The sequence below is a fragment of the Delphinapterus leucas genome, chromosome 10, assembly GCF_059928025.1.
Source record: "Delphinapterus leucas isolate spDelLeu-1000000601 "Yukka" chromosome 10, BTC_Dleu_Yukka2, whole genome shotgun sequence".
Lineage (NCBI taxonomy): Eukaryota > Metazoa > Chordata > Mammalia > Artiodactyla > Monodontidae > Delphinapterus > Delphinapterus leucas.
The window spans coordinates 82,194,219-82,209,589 of NC_143138.1; the positions used below are offsets into that span (position 1 = coordinate 82,194,219).

General features: G+C 43.9%; 1 protein-coding gene across 6 annotated transcripts in view; it reads right to left on the reverse strand.

Annotated features, from left to right (window-relative positions):
• SUCLG2 (succinate-CoA ligase GDP-forming subunit beta) overlaps nucleotides 1-15,371 on the reverse strand; it is a 318,185-nt gene that overhangs the window by 54,656 nt on the left and 248,158 nt on the right. Inside the window, exon 11 of one of the 6 annotated variants that reach the window (XM_022572602.3) lies at nucleotides 1,809-2,882. The exons of the other annotated variants lie outside the window; for them this stretch is intronic. Within the exon in view, the coding sequence (XP_022428310.2) occupies nucleotides 2,767-2,882 (116 nt within the window). The 3' untranslated portion in view covers nucleotides 1,809-2,766. Of the gene's footprint in view, nucleotides 1-1,808; nucleotides 2,883-15,371 lie in introns of those variants that run through there. 6 annotated transcript variants of the gene reach the window in all.

Consider the following 15,371-nt stretch of genomic DNA (forward strand, 5'->3'; position numbering starts at 1 on the left):
AGAGACAAGCTGCTATGAGATGCAGAGTTCACGTTCTGAGGCTCTGAGTTTCCAGATCTAGCCTTAACTGTAACCAAAAACATCTGCCTTTTGTAATTACAAGAACAAATTGTAAGTACATAATTACTATTTCTTTTTTTTTTAAGAAAGCTTTTTTCTTAAGCTTGAGTTGCTTTGTGCCACTACAAGAGAATCTATACAAGTATGAGAGATTATTCAACCCAAAAAAGTGAATGTTGGTAAGTGAAAGGGTCAGGACTTTAATCTCCTCTAAATCTGATGCTGGTTCTAGGAGACAGACATGGTAGACTAGCAAATCCATTAAAATCTTACATGCAAAGCAGTTTGGGTAAAAAAGTGTGTACTACTTTTCAAGCTTCTTGGATACTGAGTACCGTGTTTAGACTGTCAACCTCCTTTCGTGGATATTCTTGCTTAGGATAGGGCCAAGTTTAACAAATACTAATCAAATTTAAAGGAAATTATTTTTCACCCTTACATATAGTACAGCTGAGACAAAGACTCAAAGGGGATGCCAGAAGGTCAGAAAATGTAGGGCACCCTGGAGGAGGTAATGTATGGACTTCAGATCCACAACCAACACCAAGCGCCCCCACTTCTACTCTGTACTCAGTATAGCTGTGGCTACACACACACCGGAAATTCATTCCATAAAAATTTATGGAAGCTATACTGTGCTGAGCAACAGGGATACTATACAAGCAACATAAACTCAATACTTGGAGCTTCCAAGAAAATAAAGCTTCCCACTTATTTGAAAATAAAGGGCTATTTGCTTGTTATTAACCCTGTTATAAAATAATCACATGAATGATTTAATTTCTTTATCCCCTCCTCCAAACTGTATTGATTAGAAACATCAATATGTACAGCCATGTGAACACAAGCTTTTACAAAGGGCAAAAGAGTCAAATATGTAGTTTTTGTCTCGATGACAGAGTATACATTATATCTTTTACAATACTAACTAGTTAATCTATCAAAAACCAAAACACACTTAAAAAGACACTGTTAATATTTTTCATGCATTGCATAACAATTAAGAAAGGACATAAGATTGATCTATCAAATGAGCTCTTTCTCCATGGCAAATATGGATCTATAAAATAATGACTTTCAAACTTTTGTCCAGGGCTTCCCTGGTGGCGCAGTGGTTGAGAGTCCGTCTGCCGATGCAGGGGACACGGGTTCGTGCCCCAGTCCGGGAAGATCCCACATGCCGCCGAGCGGCTGGGCCCGTGAGCCATGGCCTCTGAGCCTGCGCGTCTTGAGCCTGTGCTCCGCAGCGGGAGAGGCCACAACAGTGAGAGGCCCGCGTACCGGAAAAAAAAAAAAAACACCAAAAACCAAAAAACGACTTTTGTCCAGATGTAAAATTTATGAGAACAATGTAAAAACTGGTTAAAAAAAAAAAGACCAACGAAAAGGTTTGGTCTGTGACACATTTGCACATTGAGAAGGAAACTGTTAATAGTTGGCACCTGAGCCTCATATATGGGAGGAGGTTATGTCTGTGTATTTCCTTATGCAAACTGAGGTCACATTTTAACCTATGAGACATCTGTGGCACTTACCTGGGCTTCTGGTGTGTATATAATGTTCATTCTTTCATTAAATAATCTCTTAACAGATATGGTTGCTGATAAAGTTGAGTAGAACTGGAATAATCCTGGGACAACCCAAATCTTCTAACTTTGGAGATATGCCTAAGACACTAAGGCCAGTGTCTTAGTAAAAGAGAAAAAATGTTTGAGGAATAAAATGGATTAAAATAAGAAACACAGATATTAGAGTTTACAAAACAGAGGATTTTATTTGAATTTCTGTACAGATAAAAATTTACCAAAATTTAGACAAAAACCTAAATCACATTCCCACCGTAAAAATGGACACTGCAAAAAAGCCACATTCTCCCAATTACATTTTCCCAGGTGGTAGATTCTGAGGGAAAATGGGAGGGGAGAGAAGACAGAGACATTCACAGTGTAATTTAATTTTCAGTGTTGTCTCATCTTGAAATGAGCATCAGAGATTTCCATAAGAATCAACCTTCTTCAGTTTTGATATTAAAAGGGAAACTTCTACTCCAAAATCACAAATAAGGCTTCTGGCTTTATTTTTAGTGGGAGGTAAACAGCATATTCAATATTAAGGCAAATGGTAGGATACATGTATGGGGTACTGACTGCAGATCTTTCATTGTAAAATATATTTTGTAATATTTATGGATTTTCTAAACATGTTGGAGTTGGAAATTGTAAAAACTGTTGCAGTTTATAACACCTGTTTCAATGTCTTAGCTGCACCTTTTGGTAATGTAATCTTGTCTGTTTTTTTTTTTAACAGCCTGTGATTTTTTTGTTTTGTTTTTTTTAATTACACAGGTCGAAATGTTCACCAAAATTGTTGTAAATAAACCAGGGCCTGATCTCACATGCACACTGGTTGGCCACACAGACTGCTCCCCAAAGCTGGCAAAATAATGCCTACCGAGCTAGCTCACCATGACAGGGAAGTATTAGAATGCAGGGCATTAATTTAATGAAGACTATAAGGGAAATCAGATTATTTAGGCTGTTTAGATATTCAAGAAAATACAGATTGGAGTTTTTTATACAGTGATTCTTGCTCCTTCCTTCTCCGTTTTTTCCCCAGTGGGATAACCATTTTCTTCACAGTGATGAGAAAACCATTACTTTTTATGGGTAAATGCACTTCTTCTTCCAAGGGATCAGGACAAAGACATCACTTCTCAGCCACGCTGGCCACAGCTTTCTTGGCTGCATCCTCCAGGTCGGCGGCCGAAGTAATGGGGAGTCCGCTGTTACTGAGAATGTTCTGGGCCTCATGGACATTGGTTCCTGGAAGGGGGTGGGGGGATGGTGTACAGTCACTGAGATGGAACTGGAGGTGGTGCCCCAGGAAGTTTCGTACAATCTGAAATCATGGGATGCCCGAGTCTCCTAACACCATTTAATTACAACTCAGTTCAGCTTTTTATGATCCAGATCTGGCTATTTAGATATATCCAGATGACAAACTTATTTTTTTCTTCTTTTCACCTCAAATGCCTGGCATTAAAAAAGATACTGCCTGTATTTTCTCTGGCATTAAAAAAATGGAAATATGAGGTTCTTAGGAGACTGTGAACAAAGAAAGATTAACAACACCTTGTTCAACTAGTTTGAAAGAGGAAAATATTCTTAAATGGATTTATCCCTTGATTGAATACTCTGAATACGGAATCTAAAGAAAAATTTATGTACAAAAAATGAGCAAGAGAATGGTAAATCAAGGCGTTGGGATGGTATGGAGTACTGGCAGTAATACATGAGGATGCTCAGGACTAATCTCTCTGTGGTCTTTCACCAGGAAGTAAATTAAATTCAGGTTCTAATCAATGTCATTGACAGGAAAGATGATGTGACAAGATCTGTATCAAGTGATGGTCCAGCTAGAAAAAAAGATGAAAGATAGGGCTTGCAAGAGGCTAATGGACATTTTTTACTGATAGAAGCTGAAATTTCTGCTGATAATCCACACTCAAGTGGACTTAATGTGGTTCTGGCCCATTCCAGAAGTCTTTCATCTTAATGATCTCTTAAAACGAAGGGTCTGAGTTGTGACCCAATCTGAGATCTGAAGTTCAGAGAATCTGCCCACCTAAGGCCATGAATCCACTGCTTGGAGACAATGACAGTATTCAATGTGTCCATCTATGCTTCTTCCTCACTCTATATAACAAAAAGGTCAGATGCCATGAAAATGAACATTGTAGCCTCTGATGATGTCTCTTGGCCATTCCTTGTGGATCTGTAGCATTTGCGGGCCAAGCTACCCTACCCAAATGTGTTCTTCGATGACTATTGAACATGCGAAATGCTTTTGTCTTCTTTCAGTGTGAACAAGCCCCTGGGAGAAATGTGATAAAATTTAAGTGTCTTAATGAAACATCTCATCTTACATCTTCTCCCATGCTTTCATCTAGTTAGCAAGACAGATCCTATTTATAAACAAAGACCTTGAAATATAGGCCTTGGAGGACCTCAGAGTATAAATTAAAAGGAGGTGCTCGGTCAGCATGTTTCATACAAAAAGGCAAAGGCCAAGTTAAGGAGGAGCAGACGAGCTGAGAAGGTGGTGTAGTGTTGATTTTCCCGGGACCCTGGGTCCACCAGAGCCATGGTGAAGGGGACACTGGGCACTGTGTCTTCGGGTCAAGGCTGACTCACTGCAACTTTACACAGGAATCTGACCAATGGCCTCTAGGGCAAGCAAGAACTTGAAAGGTAGGGAAGTTGTTACCTAAAATTCCCAGCCACCGATCCTGGCTGGCCACTCTATTAGTTGCATAATTTTCGGTAAATCATTTAACTCCTTTGCGCCTCAACTTCTTTATCTCCAGACAACATTGTGATCATCTTCCTCATAACTAGTACTGATTAAGCACTTGCATACCAGTGCAATGCTAATCTTGCACACCAGATATAATGCTAAGTGACTTACATGGGGCATATGAAAACTTTACAATGACTATGAATAAATCCCATTGTCCCTGTTTCACATTTGAGATAACTGAGGCACAGAGAGGTTCACAGGGGAACTTCTCCATAGTCACACAGGTTGTAAGAGGCAGAGATGGTACTTGAATCCTGCTCTCTTTAATTATGTTCTAACGACATGCTGGTCTGTTTCCCTGTCTTTAAAATGAGGTAATAATGCTGGTAGCACAGGTTGCCATGAGAAGCAAATGAAATAATACACGTGAAAGCATTTTGTAAAAGGCAAAGTCTCTGTGGGAGTCATGGCTGGCTGTCTTCCAAAGATCCATGCTCCTCTGCTACGGGGGGGAGAGCTACTGCTGGGAAGTGACTGCCCAAACAGGAACTGTGTTTCCCAGGTCCCCTCGCAGACGGGAGGCTCATGTGACTGAGTTCTGGCCAATACACTGTGAGCAGAAATGAAAAACATGCCCATAACATCTCCATTGGTACTCTCTATATTCTCTCTCTCTTGGTTTTCCTTGTCTGTCTTCTGGAATGCTGTCAGCTAAGACAACCTTGGAAGACACTTTTTTCAGATGACAACGACTCCCTCAGCCCGGATGCTTGAGTAACCCTGTAGAGCAGAGCACCTGGCTCACTCACTGTCTCCGACTTTGTATGAATGAGAAAGAAACTTCTAGTATGTTGCCTCTGACATTTCAGCACATACATGTTGTTACGGGAGTGATCATTACTTTAACTAACATACTACTTTGTAAGGGTGGGAGGCAGCTTCTAAAATGGCTCTCAAATGATTGACCCCAACTTCTTGGTGCTCACGCCCCTTGAGTGTGGGCTGGAGCCAGTGACCTGCCTCTAAACAAGAATATAGCAAAAGTAATGGAAGGTCACTTCTGAGACGAAGTCCACTTTCTGTGTGTTCACTCTGACGAAGCCAACTTCAACGTTGTGGGCAATGGGCTGCCCTATGGAGAAGCTCATGAGGCAAGGAACTCAGGGCAGCCTCCAGCCAAAAGCCAAGGACGAACTGAGGCCTTCATTCCAACAACCCTGAGGAGCTGCATCCTGTCAACAACTATGTGAGTGGGGCTGGAGGCGACCCTCCCCAAGGCAGGCTGCAACAGGACCCCAGGCTGCAACAATGTGATTGTACTTGTGACAGGCCTTGAGTCAGAGGACCCATCTAAGCCGGCCCTGGATTCCCCACCACAGAAACTTCGAGGTGACCAAGGAGGTTAATCAGCTAAATTTCGGGGCAATTTGTTTCACACTGGTAGTTAACTAATGCAGATGTAAAGATTTATTATTATTATTATTATTTTTTTTTTTTTGCAGTACGCGGGCCTCTCACTGCTGTGGCCTCTCCCGTTGCGGAGCACAGGCTCCGGACGCGCAGGCTCAGCGGCCATGGCGCACGGGCACAGCCGCTCCGCGGCATGTGGGATCTTCCCGCACTGGGGCATGAACCCGTGTCCCCTGCATCGGCAGGCGGACTCTCAACCACTGCGCCACCAGGGAAGCCCAAAGATTTATGATTTCATTAAGAACAACCTCAGTGTGCATTTTGATTCATTTGGTAAAGTTTCAGCCAAGGTCCCAGAGGTTGAAAAGTAGGACAGAGGATCACACTGTGGGAGGTGTTGGGTAGCAAGCTAAGGGATTCCAACATTAACCTGTAGGCAGCGCTTTCATGGAGTAGTGACGCAGCGTGAATCAAAGCCCTGACAGACACAGAATCGAATCAGTCTTTGCACCAGGAGGTCAATGCAAGTTAAATACGGAAATGTTTATCTCCTTCAACAGAGACATGGACTAGAACTCACTCTCCACCTGGCCTCCAACCTGTCAGGGAACAAATCTATGTTAAGATACAAAAGGCTCTTCTCCCTCTTCCTTTCTCAATACACAGCTCCCAAGATCCCCATGCATTGCCCCAAGAGGCAGTCTCATCTGCCTGAACATTTCTCACCTTCTAATCTACCTTTCCTCCACGTGATTCCTCCCGTGGGTACAGGTCTCACCCATGCCTGCCAAGCTCTGTCTAACTGGACTGAATTAGCTGTGCTAGTCGTAGCCATAATAATAATAAAAGCAATAATAGCAGCTATCACTTAGCATGGGTCACACATTGTTCTGAGGTTCTAAGTACACTAGCTCCTTTGGTCCTCAGTAGCAACCCTGGGAGAGCTTCTATTATTATCTTCCTTTTACAGAGGAGAGGACTGAGGCACAGATAAGTTAAAGGCTAGTCTAGCGAGCATGGCTAGTAATAGTTAGGAAGCAGTGCAATGGGCATTCAACAATGCTTGAAACATCCACGCTGTACTTGAATAAGTCCTTCTTATGATTTTGTAAATATGTATCATCATCATCGTCATAACAACAATAAAAAAAATCTCTGATTTACAAAGTCCTCCCACATTACTTTATTTGACCCTTACAAGGACTCTGTGAGTTCGATGTTTCTAAATGAACTTGTGAGTTCGGTGTTTATAAATCAGTTCTTTTTTTTTTTTTAAGCCAAGAGCAGTGAGGCTTAGTGACTGATTGGCAGGATTTGGTTTCAAAATCCTTTGCTTTTCAGACGCTATTTTGATTTCCTGGTGACTCCTGTTTGACATTTAAAACACACAGCACTTTCCTATGCATGAGATCATCTGAACCTCAATGAGGCTATAAGCTATTTAAGAACAAGGAACGCATACAACTAGGATGTCTCCTCTTCCCAATCTCCCCTTCTGGCTAAACCTTCCATCCCCACTGTCCCCTGCTCTATGAGGGACCACGGGGTATTCTCTGTCCCAAGGCAGACCTCGATTGTTCCCAAGACACTGACTGCACCTCATCCAAGGGTGGTCCAAACACAGACCATGGTCATTAGCTTGTCCAATTAGATTCGCTCTCCAGAGAATCTCAATGAGTAGTTTCCATGAAATAGAAAGTAGTAGCATGAAAAGGACTTACTAGTCACAAGTAAGCAGGTAAGAGAAAGGCTGTGCAAATACTCAGAGGGTGAAAAAGTCAAGTGAAGAGACAAGTGCTGGAATGATGCTCCTGAGGTCTGCCGCCAAGTCAGACCCTCCTCTTCCTGAGGGCCAACTTTATTACGGTTCCTGCCCACTGAAAGAACTGTGTGTTCATGTTTAGCTGAGTTCCTTTCCATGTGTATGGTTGAAATAAGCTCCTGATCACTTTTTGGGGGAGGGATAAATGGATTGATATAACCAACTAGCCAGTTCCTTAATTAATCCCCTCTTCAGCACCCAACGTAGCACCAGATATTCCCAAGGGGGAAAATGACTGACAAAGAAGTCTGTGAACCTACAGACAAGCTGCAGCTTTGGCCTGCTGTGCCCTCAAACCGGAGCTCTGTTGCCCTCTCTGCTGGGCAGACACCATACGTCCATGAGCTACCTGTTTAAATGACATTTCTTTGGGGATCCCTTCTTGTCACCACATCCCAACCCCCAATCCGGAGTAGGGGACTGTAAAATGAGCTTCTAGAATACTTTGTACATCTAAAATCACAGCACTATTTGGACTGCTCATTGATGTTGCTCTTGTCCCCACGAAGCACACGCTTCACGAGGGCTGCCACTTGGTCAGCCTTGCTCACCGCGTACCTCCAGGCTCAGCACAGTATCCCACACGCAGGATGTGTCTGTAGATGGACTGAATAACTACAGATGGGCTCATCCATACAAAGTGTGCTCGAGGCGGCAGCAAGTGTGGGTGAGTCCTCCTCGGATCACCTTGCTGACCCAACACCCCCAAATAACACTTTTTCAGGAGGTTGAAATCAAAACCCCAAATGGCCTGAGAGAAAATGAGGAGGGTTGCTCCTGAGCTTTCTCTGAGTTCTCAGGGGCTTCTGTCGTGGCCTCTTTCTCTAGGAAGGTCCATGTATTAACTGGCTGTGCTGAGTGCCCTTGAGGGAGGACTCCAAGCTGCTGCCACTGCCGGCCACCCAGGCACAAGAGGCTGCTGTGCTCAAGGTTAACAACTAGCCAGCGGGGCCAGGGTAAGAGAGGGTGGGGCAGCGCCGCACAAACACACGGCCCTTCTCTCCCTCCAGCTACTCCTGCAGGGCCATATCAAAATGCCTAATTGCTTCATCATTCCAGGATCCACTAAAGTGAATTTTAATTATACTTGCAGTTACACTTTCATTACAGCCTGAATTATTAAGCACACACTAGGCATGCTCAGAACCAAGCAGTTTTGGAAGAGAACCTCGCGCTGAAATATAAAGCTCGGGCACAGGAGTATGAGGAGGAAGGGGGCACATACACAGGGGCCTTGGTCAGATGCAAATCTGTCACGTGAGGTGTGTGTGTGGGGGTGTCAGAAACAGAGGCAAGAAAGAGAGAAGCACACACAGACAGAGACTAGATGAGATAGAAGGCATGGCAGAGCCCGAGGCAGGAGAGTCGAAAAGAAAGAAACAGAAAGAGAGGCAGGAGAGAGACACACAGAGACAAGAGAGACAGAGAGGGAGAAAGGGAAAGAGACAAAAAAAAAAAAAAAAAGAGAGAGAGAGAGAGGCAGAAGGGATGACAGAGGAGACTAGAGACGGAGACAACTAAGAGAATGAGAGACAAAGAGTCAAACAGAGAGTGAGGGGAAAACAAGTGAGGTTGCCAAGTCCCTTCTTCTGCAGCAGCCCTACCCTGACCCTGCCAGCATCTCCCTTCCAGCACCCTGACTGGTTTCTGCTCAGCCAGTGGGGCTAGGGACAGGCCAGGGAGAAGCAAAGCCAGGGCAGGCCCTGCTGCCCACGGACCCTGCCTTGGAGAGGAATTACAAGTCGCTTCCTGGTTCCTGTTGAGAGAGCAGCTGGAAGGGGAAGTGGGGATGCACAGAGAAGAGGGTTAGAAAGAAAAACAGCAGTCACGGAAATGAGGTCATTGGAAAAGAAAAGAGGAACAGAGGGAGCCTTGCTGGTTTGCAGATTCCTTTTGTTAATGATATTATGTGAGCATTTCAGGTTAGTTTCTTCTTGATTCACCAAGTGACTGACATCTCCCATTCCCACCCCAGTTTTTATTTCTAAATAGAAACCATCATAGCTGCTTTAAACTGTGACACAGAATCAAGAGTTCCAAACAGACTGTTTATGCCTGTGCACCCAATTACAAAGGAAATTTATCTCTTCCCCACATTTAAATTGTGCTGCTGACATGCTCTAATATTTATTAAACGCTGCATTGCTTTTTAATGAGGCTGCAGGACAACACTTTTAATAACCACCTATACAGTTAACTGATCAACTCATGCTGGTCGAACTTTAGGCATTTCTTCATATCTGCCTGTTGAAAGCCACTCAGCTAAATCATTACCTACCAACTGCATGCCTTAAAAACAGCAATACATAGAGAGTCAAAGGGGACAGATTTTAAAATGAAATCTTTTTCTATTGGTAGAGGATATTATAAAAAGAATAACAATAATTATTAAAATCTTTAAAAAATCTCCACCTCTTCTGCATGATTTACCACTGACTTCCTGCCACTGGGTGGAGTAAAAGAGCTGTATACGGAGATGCCAGGTTAATTTATCAAAATTTGTTCTTTGCTTTCATTACGTGGAGAGAAGACAACAGTAGTGGATACAAATTACAGGGCTTTGTTCAAAAGGTGCAGCCCCTCCCTGCCACTCAGGCCAGCTTTTTATTACAGGGCTGTGAAGAAAATCACTCTCTAGTCAAAGGGTACAGAAGCTGTCTTTTTAAAAGTATTATATTAATAGGAATTCAGTTTTTTAAAAAAGAATAGTTAGCACTTATTCAGTATATACTAGGTATAATAAATGTTTTTTGGACAAGTGACTAAAGGGGCTCACAAGTATCCTATCAGTTGAATCTTCACAGCAAGCCTAAAGTTGACATCATTTTTATCCCCACTTTACAGATGAGGCGACTGAGGCACTGGGAGGCTTAGGAACTTGCCCAACATCCCCCAGCAAATCACAGGCTGAACCAGGACTAGAACCCAGGTTTGTCTGACTGTAAAACCACATGACAACCACACAGCCTTGGCCTTTTAGTGCTAGAAGGAATCCCAGGGCTCCTTTAGGATAAGTCTCTTGTTCTCACTGGAGGAAACTGAGGTCCAGACATGTGAGATAATTTGTCCAAACAACCAGTGAGCCGTGACATATCTGACTCTCCGGCTGGTGCTGTCAGGGCTAGCAAACTATGGCGTGGGGGACAAACCCAGCCTGCTGCCTCTTTTTGTACCACCTGGGAACTAAGAATAGTTTTTACATTTTTTAAACAGTTGGGGAAAAAATCAGAATAATATTTTGTGATATATGAAAATTACATGAAATTCAAATTTCAGTGTCCATAAATAAAGTTTCAGTGGAACACAGCCAAAGTGATTCATTTACAGATTGTCGACGGCTGCTTTTGCGCTACAGTGGCAGAGCTGAGGACTTGTGACAGAAACAGCATGGCTCATAAATCCTAAAATATTTCGACCTCTGCTTTGAGTAATTGAGTCTTTTTTTCCCTCCCCCTGGGATAGGAGAGGTCAGTGGAAGCAAACCAAATTCTATAAAGCAGCAGATTCCTCCTCAAATGTTCACGGTCCCTGTGCCCTTGATCCTCCTCCATTATTCTTTCAAGTGACAATCAGACAGAGGAGGTCCATTTTCTTGGTGACATGTAAATTTAGAAAGCTTATCACATCTCTTGTGTCTTGTTATTATACTGCCGGAAATGGAATAATTCATTGAGGATGAGAGGCAAAGCTCCTGTTGCATCAGTGGCCCTCATTCATCTGAGATGATGGGCATCTTACATCTAGCACCTTGCAGGCAGCCAGTGGATTCCATCCATATGGAATCAGTCAAGTGTGGACAAGAGCTCAGATAAAAATGACAGCTGACATTTATTGAGTCAGGGATCATTCTAGGTTATTTTAAAACTAATCTGCTCCTTACAATAACCCGGTGAGGCTGCCATATTTTTATTCCCATTTCACAGATGAGGAAGCTGAGATTTAAACTTTGCTCTGTTACCAACTAGCTGAGCAACCCGGGAAAGTTACTGCAGCTGGATGAGTATCTTACTGAAATACCTTGTATCACATTTTATAAAAATTGAAGATAGCATAAGATAGCCTGTGGGGCTCTATCATGCACACCTACTTGCCTCAATGATTTCTTCTCCCTTGGTAAGAAAACACCGAATGCCCAGGATGTGAGTGTGACAGGCATTCCTATGATGACAGCAGGCGGTGGCAGGAAGCGGAATGCCAGGTTTTTTTACAACATTTCCATGAATGGTGTGTATGCGTTTATGATCACACAAGCATGTTTAGGATCAAGTCTGACATATAATTGTTGAGGGCTTATGACAGGTACCTATGCCCTTGCTTTCAACTATATGAACTCTCAAAAAAGTAACAGATATTAATGCAAACCAAAGGTACAGGAGCCTTAATGTTAAACTAAAATGGCAAGTAGGACACTTTATAGTTCTGCACCTGCTGGGATAGGACTGTTCTTATAAAGAAGGAACATTCCTACATACGCCCTTATCTATCTGCAGGTGGGCTTCCCTTTCACACCTTCCTTGAGTCTACCTCATGGCTTTCAATCCATGCATTGATATATTCTAATTTAAGGTGATTGCAGGAATTTTCACAGGTAATTTCGGTGGTGTGAGACTTCTGTCTGAAACACTGGCTTTGGAATTCCACTGCTGCCTAAGCAGTGCCGTGACTATATCACTGCACAGGCTCTGAATGTGTCTGGGAGAAATATTTTCCTGAGTAGACGTCATTGCTAATATTTTCCTGAGAAGAAGTTAGATTTGGAGAGCTTAATATTGCCTGTCAAATGCTTTGTTGGCTCCTAACGACATCTTTCAGAGCTGAGGATGCAGGGAGATTTAGACACTGGTACCATGGGAAGTTTCCAGAGTTCTAGACCTTCTAGTTCCAGATCTTGGTCTCTTCTCTACACCAGGCAACAAACGATGTCCCACTGTTTGCTTTCGTAAAATAAGATTTACTGTGGCACCACCACGCCCATTCCTTTCTGTACTGTCTACGCTGCTTTGGCACCACGATGGCAGAGCTGAGTTATTGTGACAGGGAATACATGGCTCACAAAGCCTAAAATCTGGCCGTTTACAGAAAAAGTCTGCAGACCTTTCTGCTGCACCATCCAAATTTGTGGCCCTGTGGCCCAGCCTCATTTGGTGCTTCTCCAGCTTGAAGCTCCCACTTCCTACTTCTGATGCAGGGGCAGTTGTATTTCTAGGGAAGGAAGTCCCACCTATGCTCTCTTTGAATCAACAGTGGCCACTAGCTTGGCTCAAGGGCCCTCACTCTCCTTACCCACATCAGTAACGATCAGAGAACTCTTTTCTGCTGAGCTGGGATACAGTCTCAGAATCTTTCTTGGCACAGACTGCAGGCAGCCACTGCTAATAAAGAGAAGGTGGCGTGAGATGAAAGCTATCTGTCTTCCCTGTTCTAAAACATTCCATGAGAAAGTTAGTCTCTCTGCTTAGGTAACTCTGCCTCCAGACAGCTTCAAGGTGGCGCTCTCTGGGAGAGGCTTATTACACCTGTCACCTGTAAAACAGCACGGACTGAATCTGCTTCAGTCTCTTCCCTGATAGCAATGTTTCTCTCTCTCTTTCTCACTGATGGCTGATCAAATATGACTTTCAAGGGTTACATAAGGAAACTGAGGCATGAAGAAAGGAACTGACTGGTCACAGAGAAAATACTCAGGGAGCAGATGGTGGTATTGTGAGGTCATAAGCAGGATGCAGGATATGCCAGTCCCCATACCTGCCATGTTCCTTGTTAAAGCGCTCCACCCCTGGCTTCCGCTCAGGAAATCAACTTTGGGCTCTTGTTTTTGAAGAGATGTCCATTACCTAGACTGGGGTGGGCACCTGACCAAAAGGCAGCCCACTCCTAAGGAGACTAATGACCTGCAATGTACCTGAGGGGGCATTTCCTTCCATGCGGAGGGGAGGTCATTGGCATAATATGCCTTGTCTCTTCTTCGACTCTCACTGGCTCCACGGTGGCAGCGGAGAGCCTTATCCGGCTGAACTATATGAAAGGAGGAAGTCGGCATGTGCAGCCCAGCCCCTCCCTCTGCCTTTCCTTTGACACGCTGCTCACAGTGAGCCCAGGTCATCCTCTGCCCCACGGTGAGAGACCTGCCCAAGGCCAGCAGTGGCCATGAATGGCTGTGGAGAGCTGCCTAATTCTGGGGTTCAGAGTAAGAAAGCTCACTGTTAGTATATAGCAAGGTACCTCCTTCAACTTCTTTGTTAGTAACGAAGGTGATATTTTGGTTTCCTTAGTCTTTTTTTCCTATTTCTCACCAGGATCATAACCCAAATGGGGAAGAATCTGTTGGGTCCCCTCAAAGACCCCAACAACACGGCCTAGTTGGATGGGCTGTAGACAACAGGACAGATGGTTATTACATAAGCTTAAAAGATGGATGACCTGTGCAATCTGCACTTCTAGGGAACACAGAGGGAGCAGGCTGGCCTTAGTGAGAGGCTGAGGGGGTAGAGGCACCAGGAAAGAACAAGAGGGAGTGAGAAGGTTTGAGTAGGGTGCTTTCCAGGTGCAATTCCATTAAAGCCTTACACTAAACCTCCTTTTTATTAAGGTGGTTGGAGAATCAAGTCATTACATCCACAAAAATAAAACAAAAACAAAACACTGCATAGCACAGAGGCCATCTTCCTTAAAGGAGCCCTAGTCCTGTAATTACACTGACTGCTTTCTTCAGGTGCAGTAGGCTTTTTCTTGCACAAGGCAGCAGATGTCCGACACGATATAAATTTCAGTTAGTCACATTAACTACCTAGGGGTAAAATGACAACTCAAATTGCCAAATATAGTAGATTATTTGTCTGGAAACTTAAATATTAGATCTCAGAAAACTTTAACTACCCTAATAGTTTAGATAGGTCCTGTGAGACTCGGTCTAAGGTTTAAGTGTGATGAAGTTTAAGCATTCATAAGTGTTTATCGATTTTGAAAATGAGAGGATTTAAGGCTCGATGACAGAAAAGGATTGTCTCCAATGTCACTGTCTCCAATGACACAGGGAGAAGATGCTAGTGATTAAAAGGAGAAGAGGAGATAGATGTCAATGTGAAGTGAAATTTGTCCCAGTAAATAATCACCCACAGCAGACAGTGAAGGAGGGAGGAGATGAAGAGAGGTGAGTGGACACTGGCAAGGCAGAAAGGCAGGTGAGGAACTGGGTGTGTAGAAAATGGGGAGAGTGGTAACAGAGGAAAAATGAGAATCACACAGAGAGAGGAGAAGAGACGTGCCCAGACAAAACCCTCCTCCAGGAGCCACGTTCCCAATGACAGCTGCACCAGAACTGAAACATGGACAGAAGGGAAGATGTGCTTGGTGAGGCTGGGGTGCAGGCGGAGACCAGGTCCATCTCATCTTGCAGGGAGCAGGAACTGAGAAAGGAAGAGAAGATGAAAACTCGGTACAGAGCACAGCTGGAAAATGTGCAAAAAGGCCAAGAGGCCAGGCGTATTATCAGACGCAGAGCCAGACACCGGCCCTGCTGGGCATCTGCCCTCACTCTGCCCAGGATGGTGCCACCACTCAGCTGGGGGTCCCTTGGTCTCTGCTGACTCAGTGTAAAGCAGCAAGCCTAGGGCTCAAACATTCTGAATGAAAACTTTTCCAAGCTAGTCGGTCACAGGCAATCTGCCAAGGGTCACTTTCTGATGGGAGTCAGAAGGATAATCTCCTCTCCGGGTCTCACACCCTAGAAAAACTGAAGCCTTGCCGAATGGACGGCTGCCAAGTAGACAGACACAGCTGA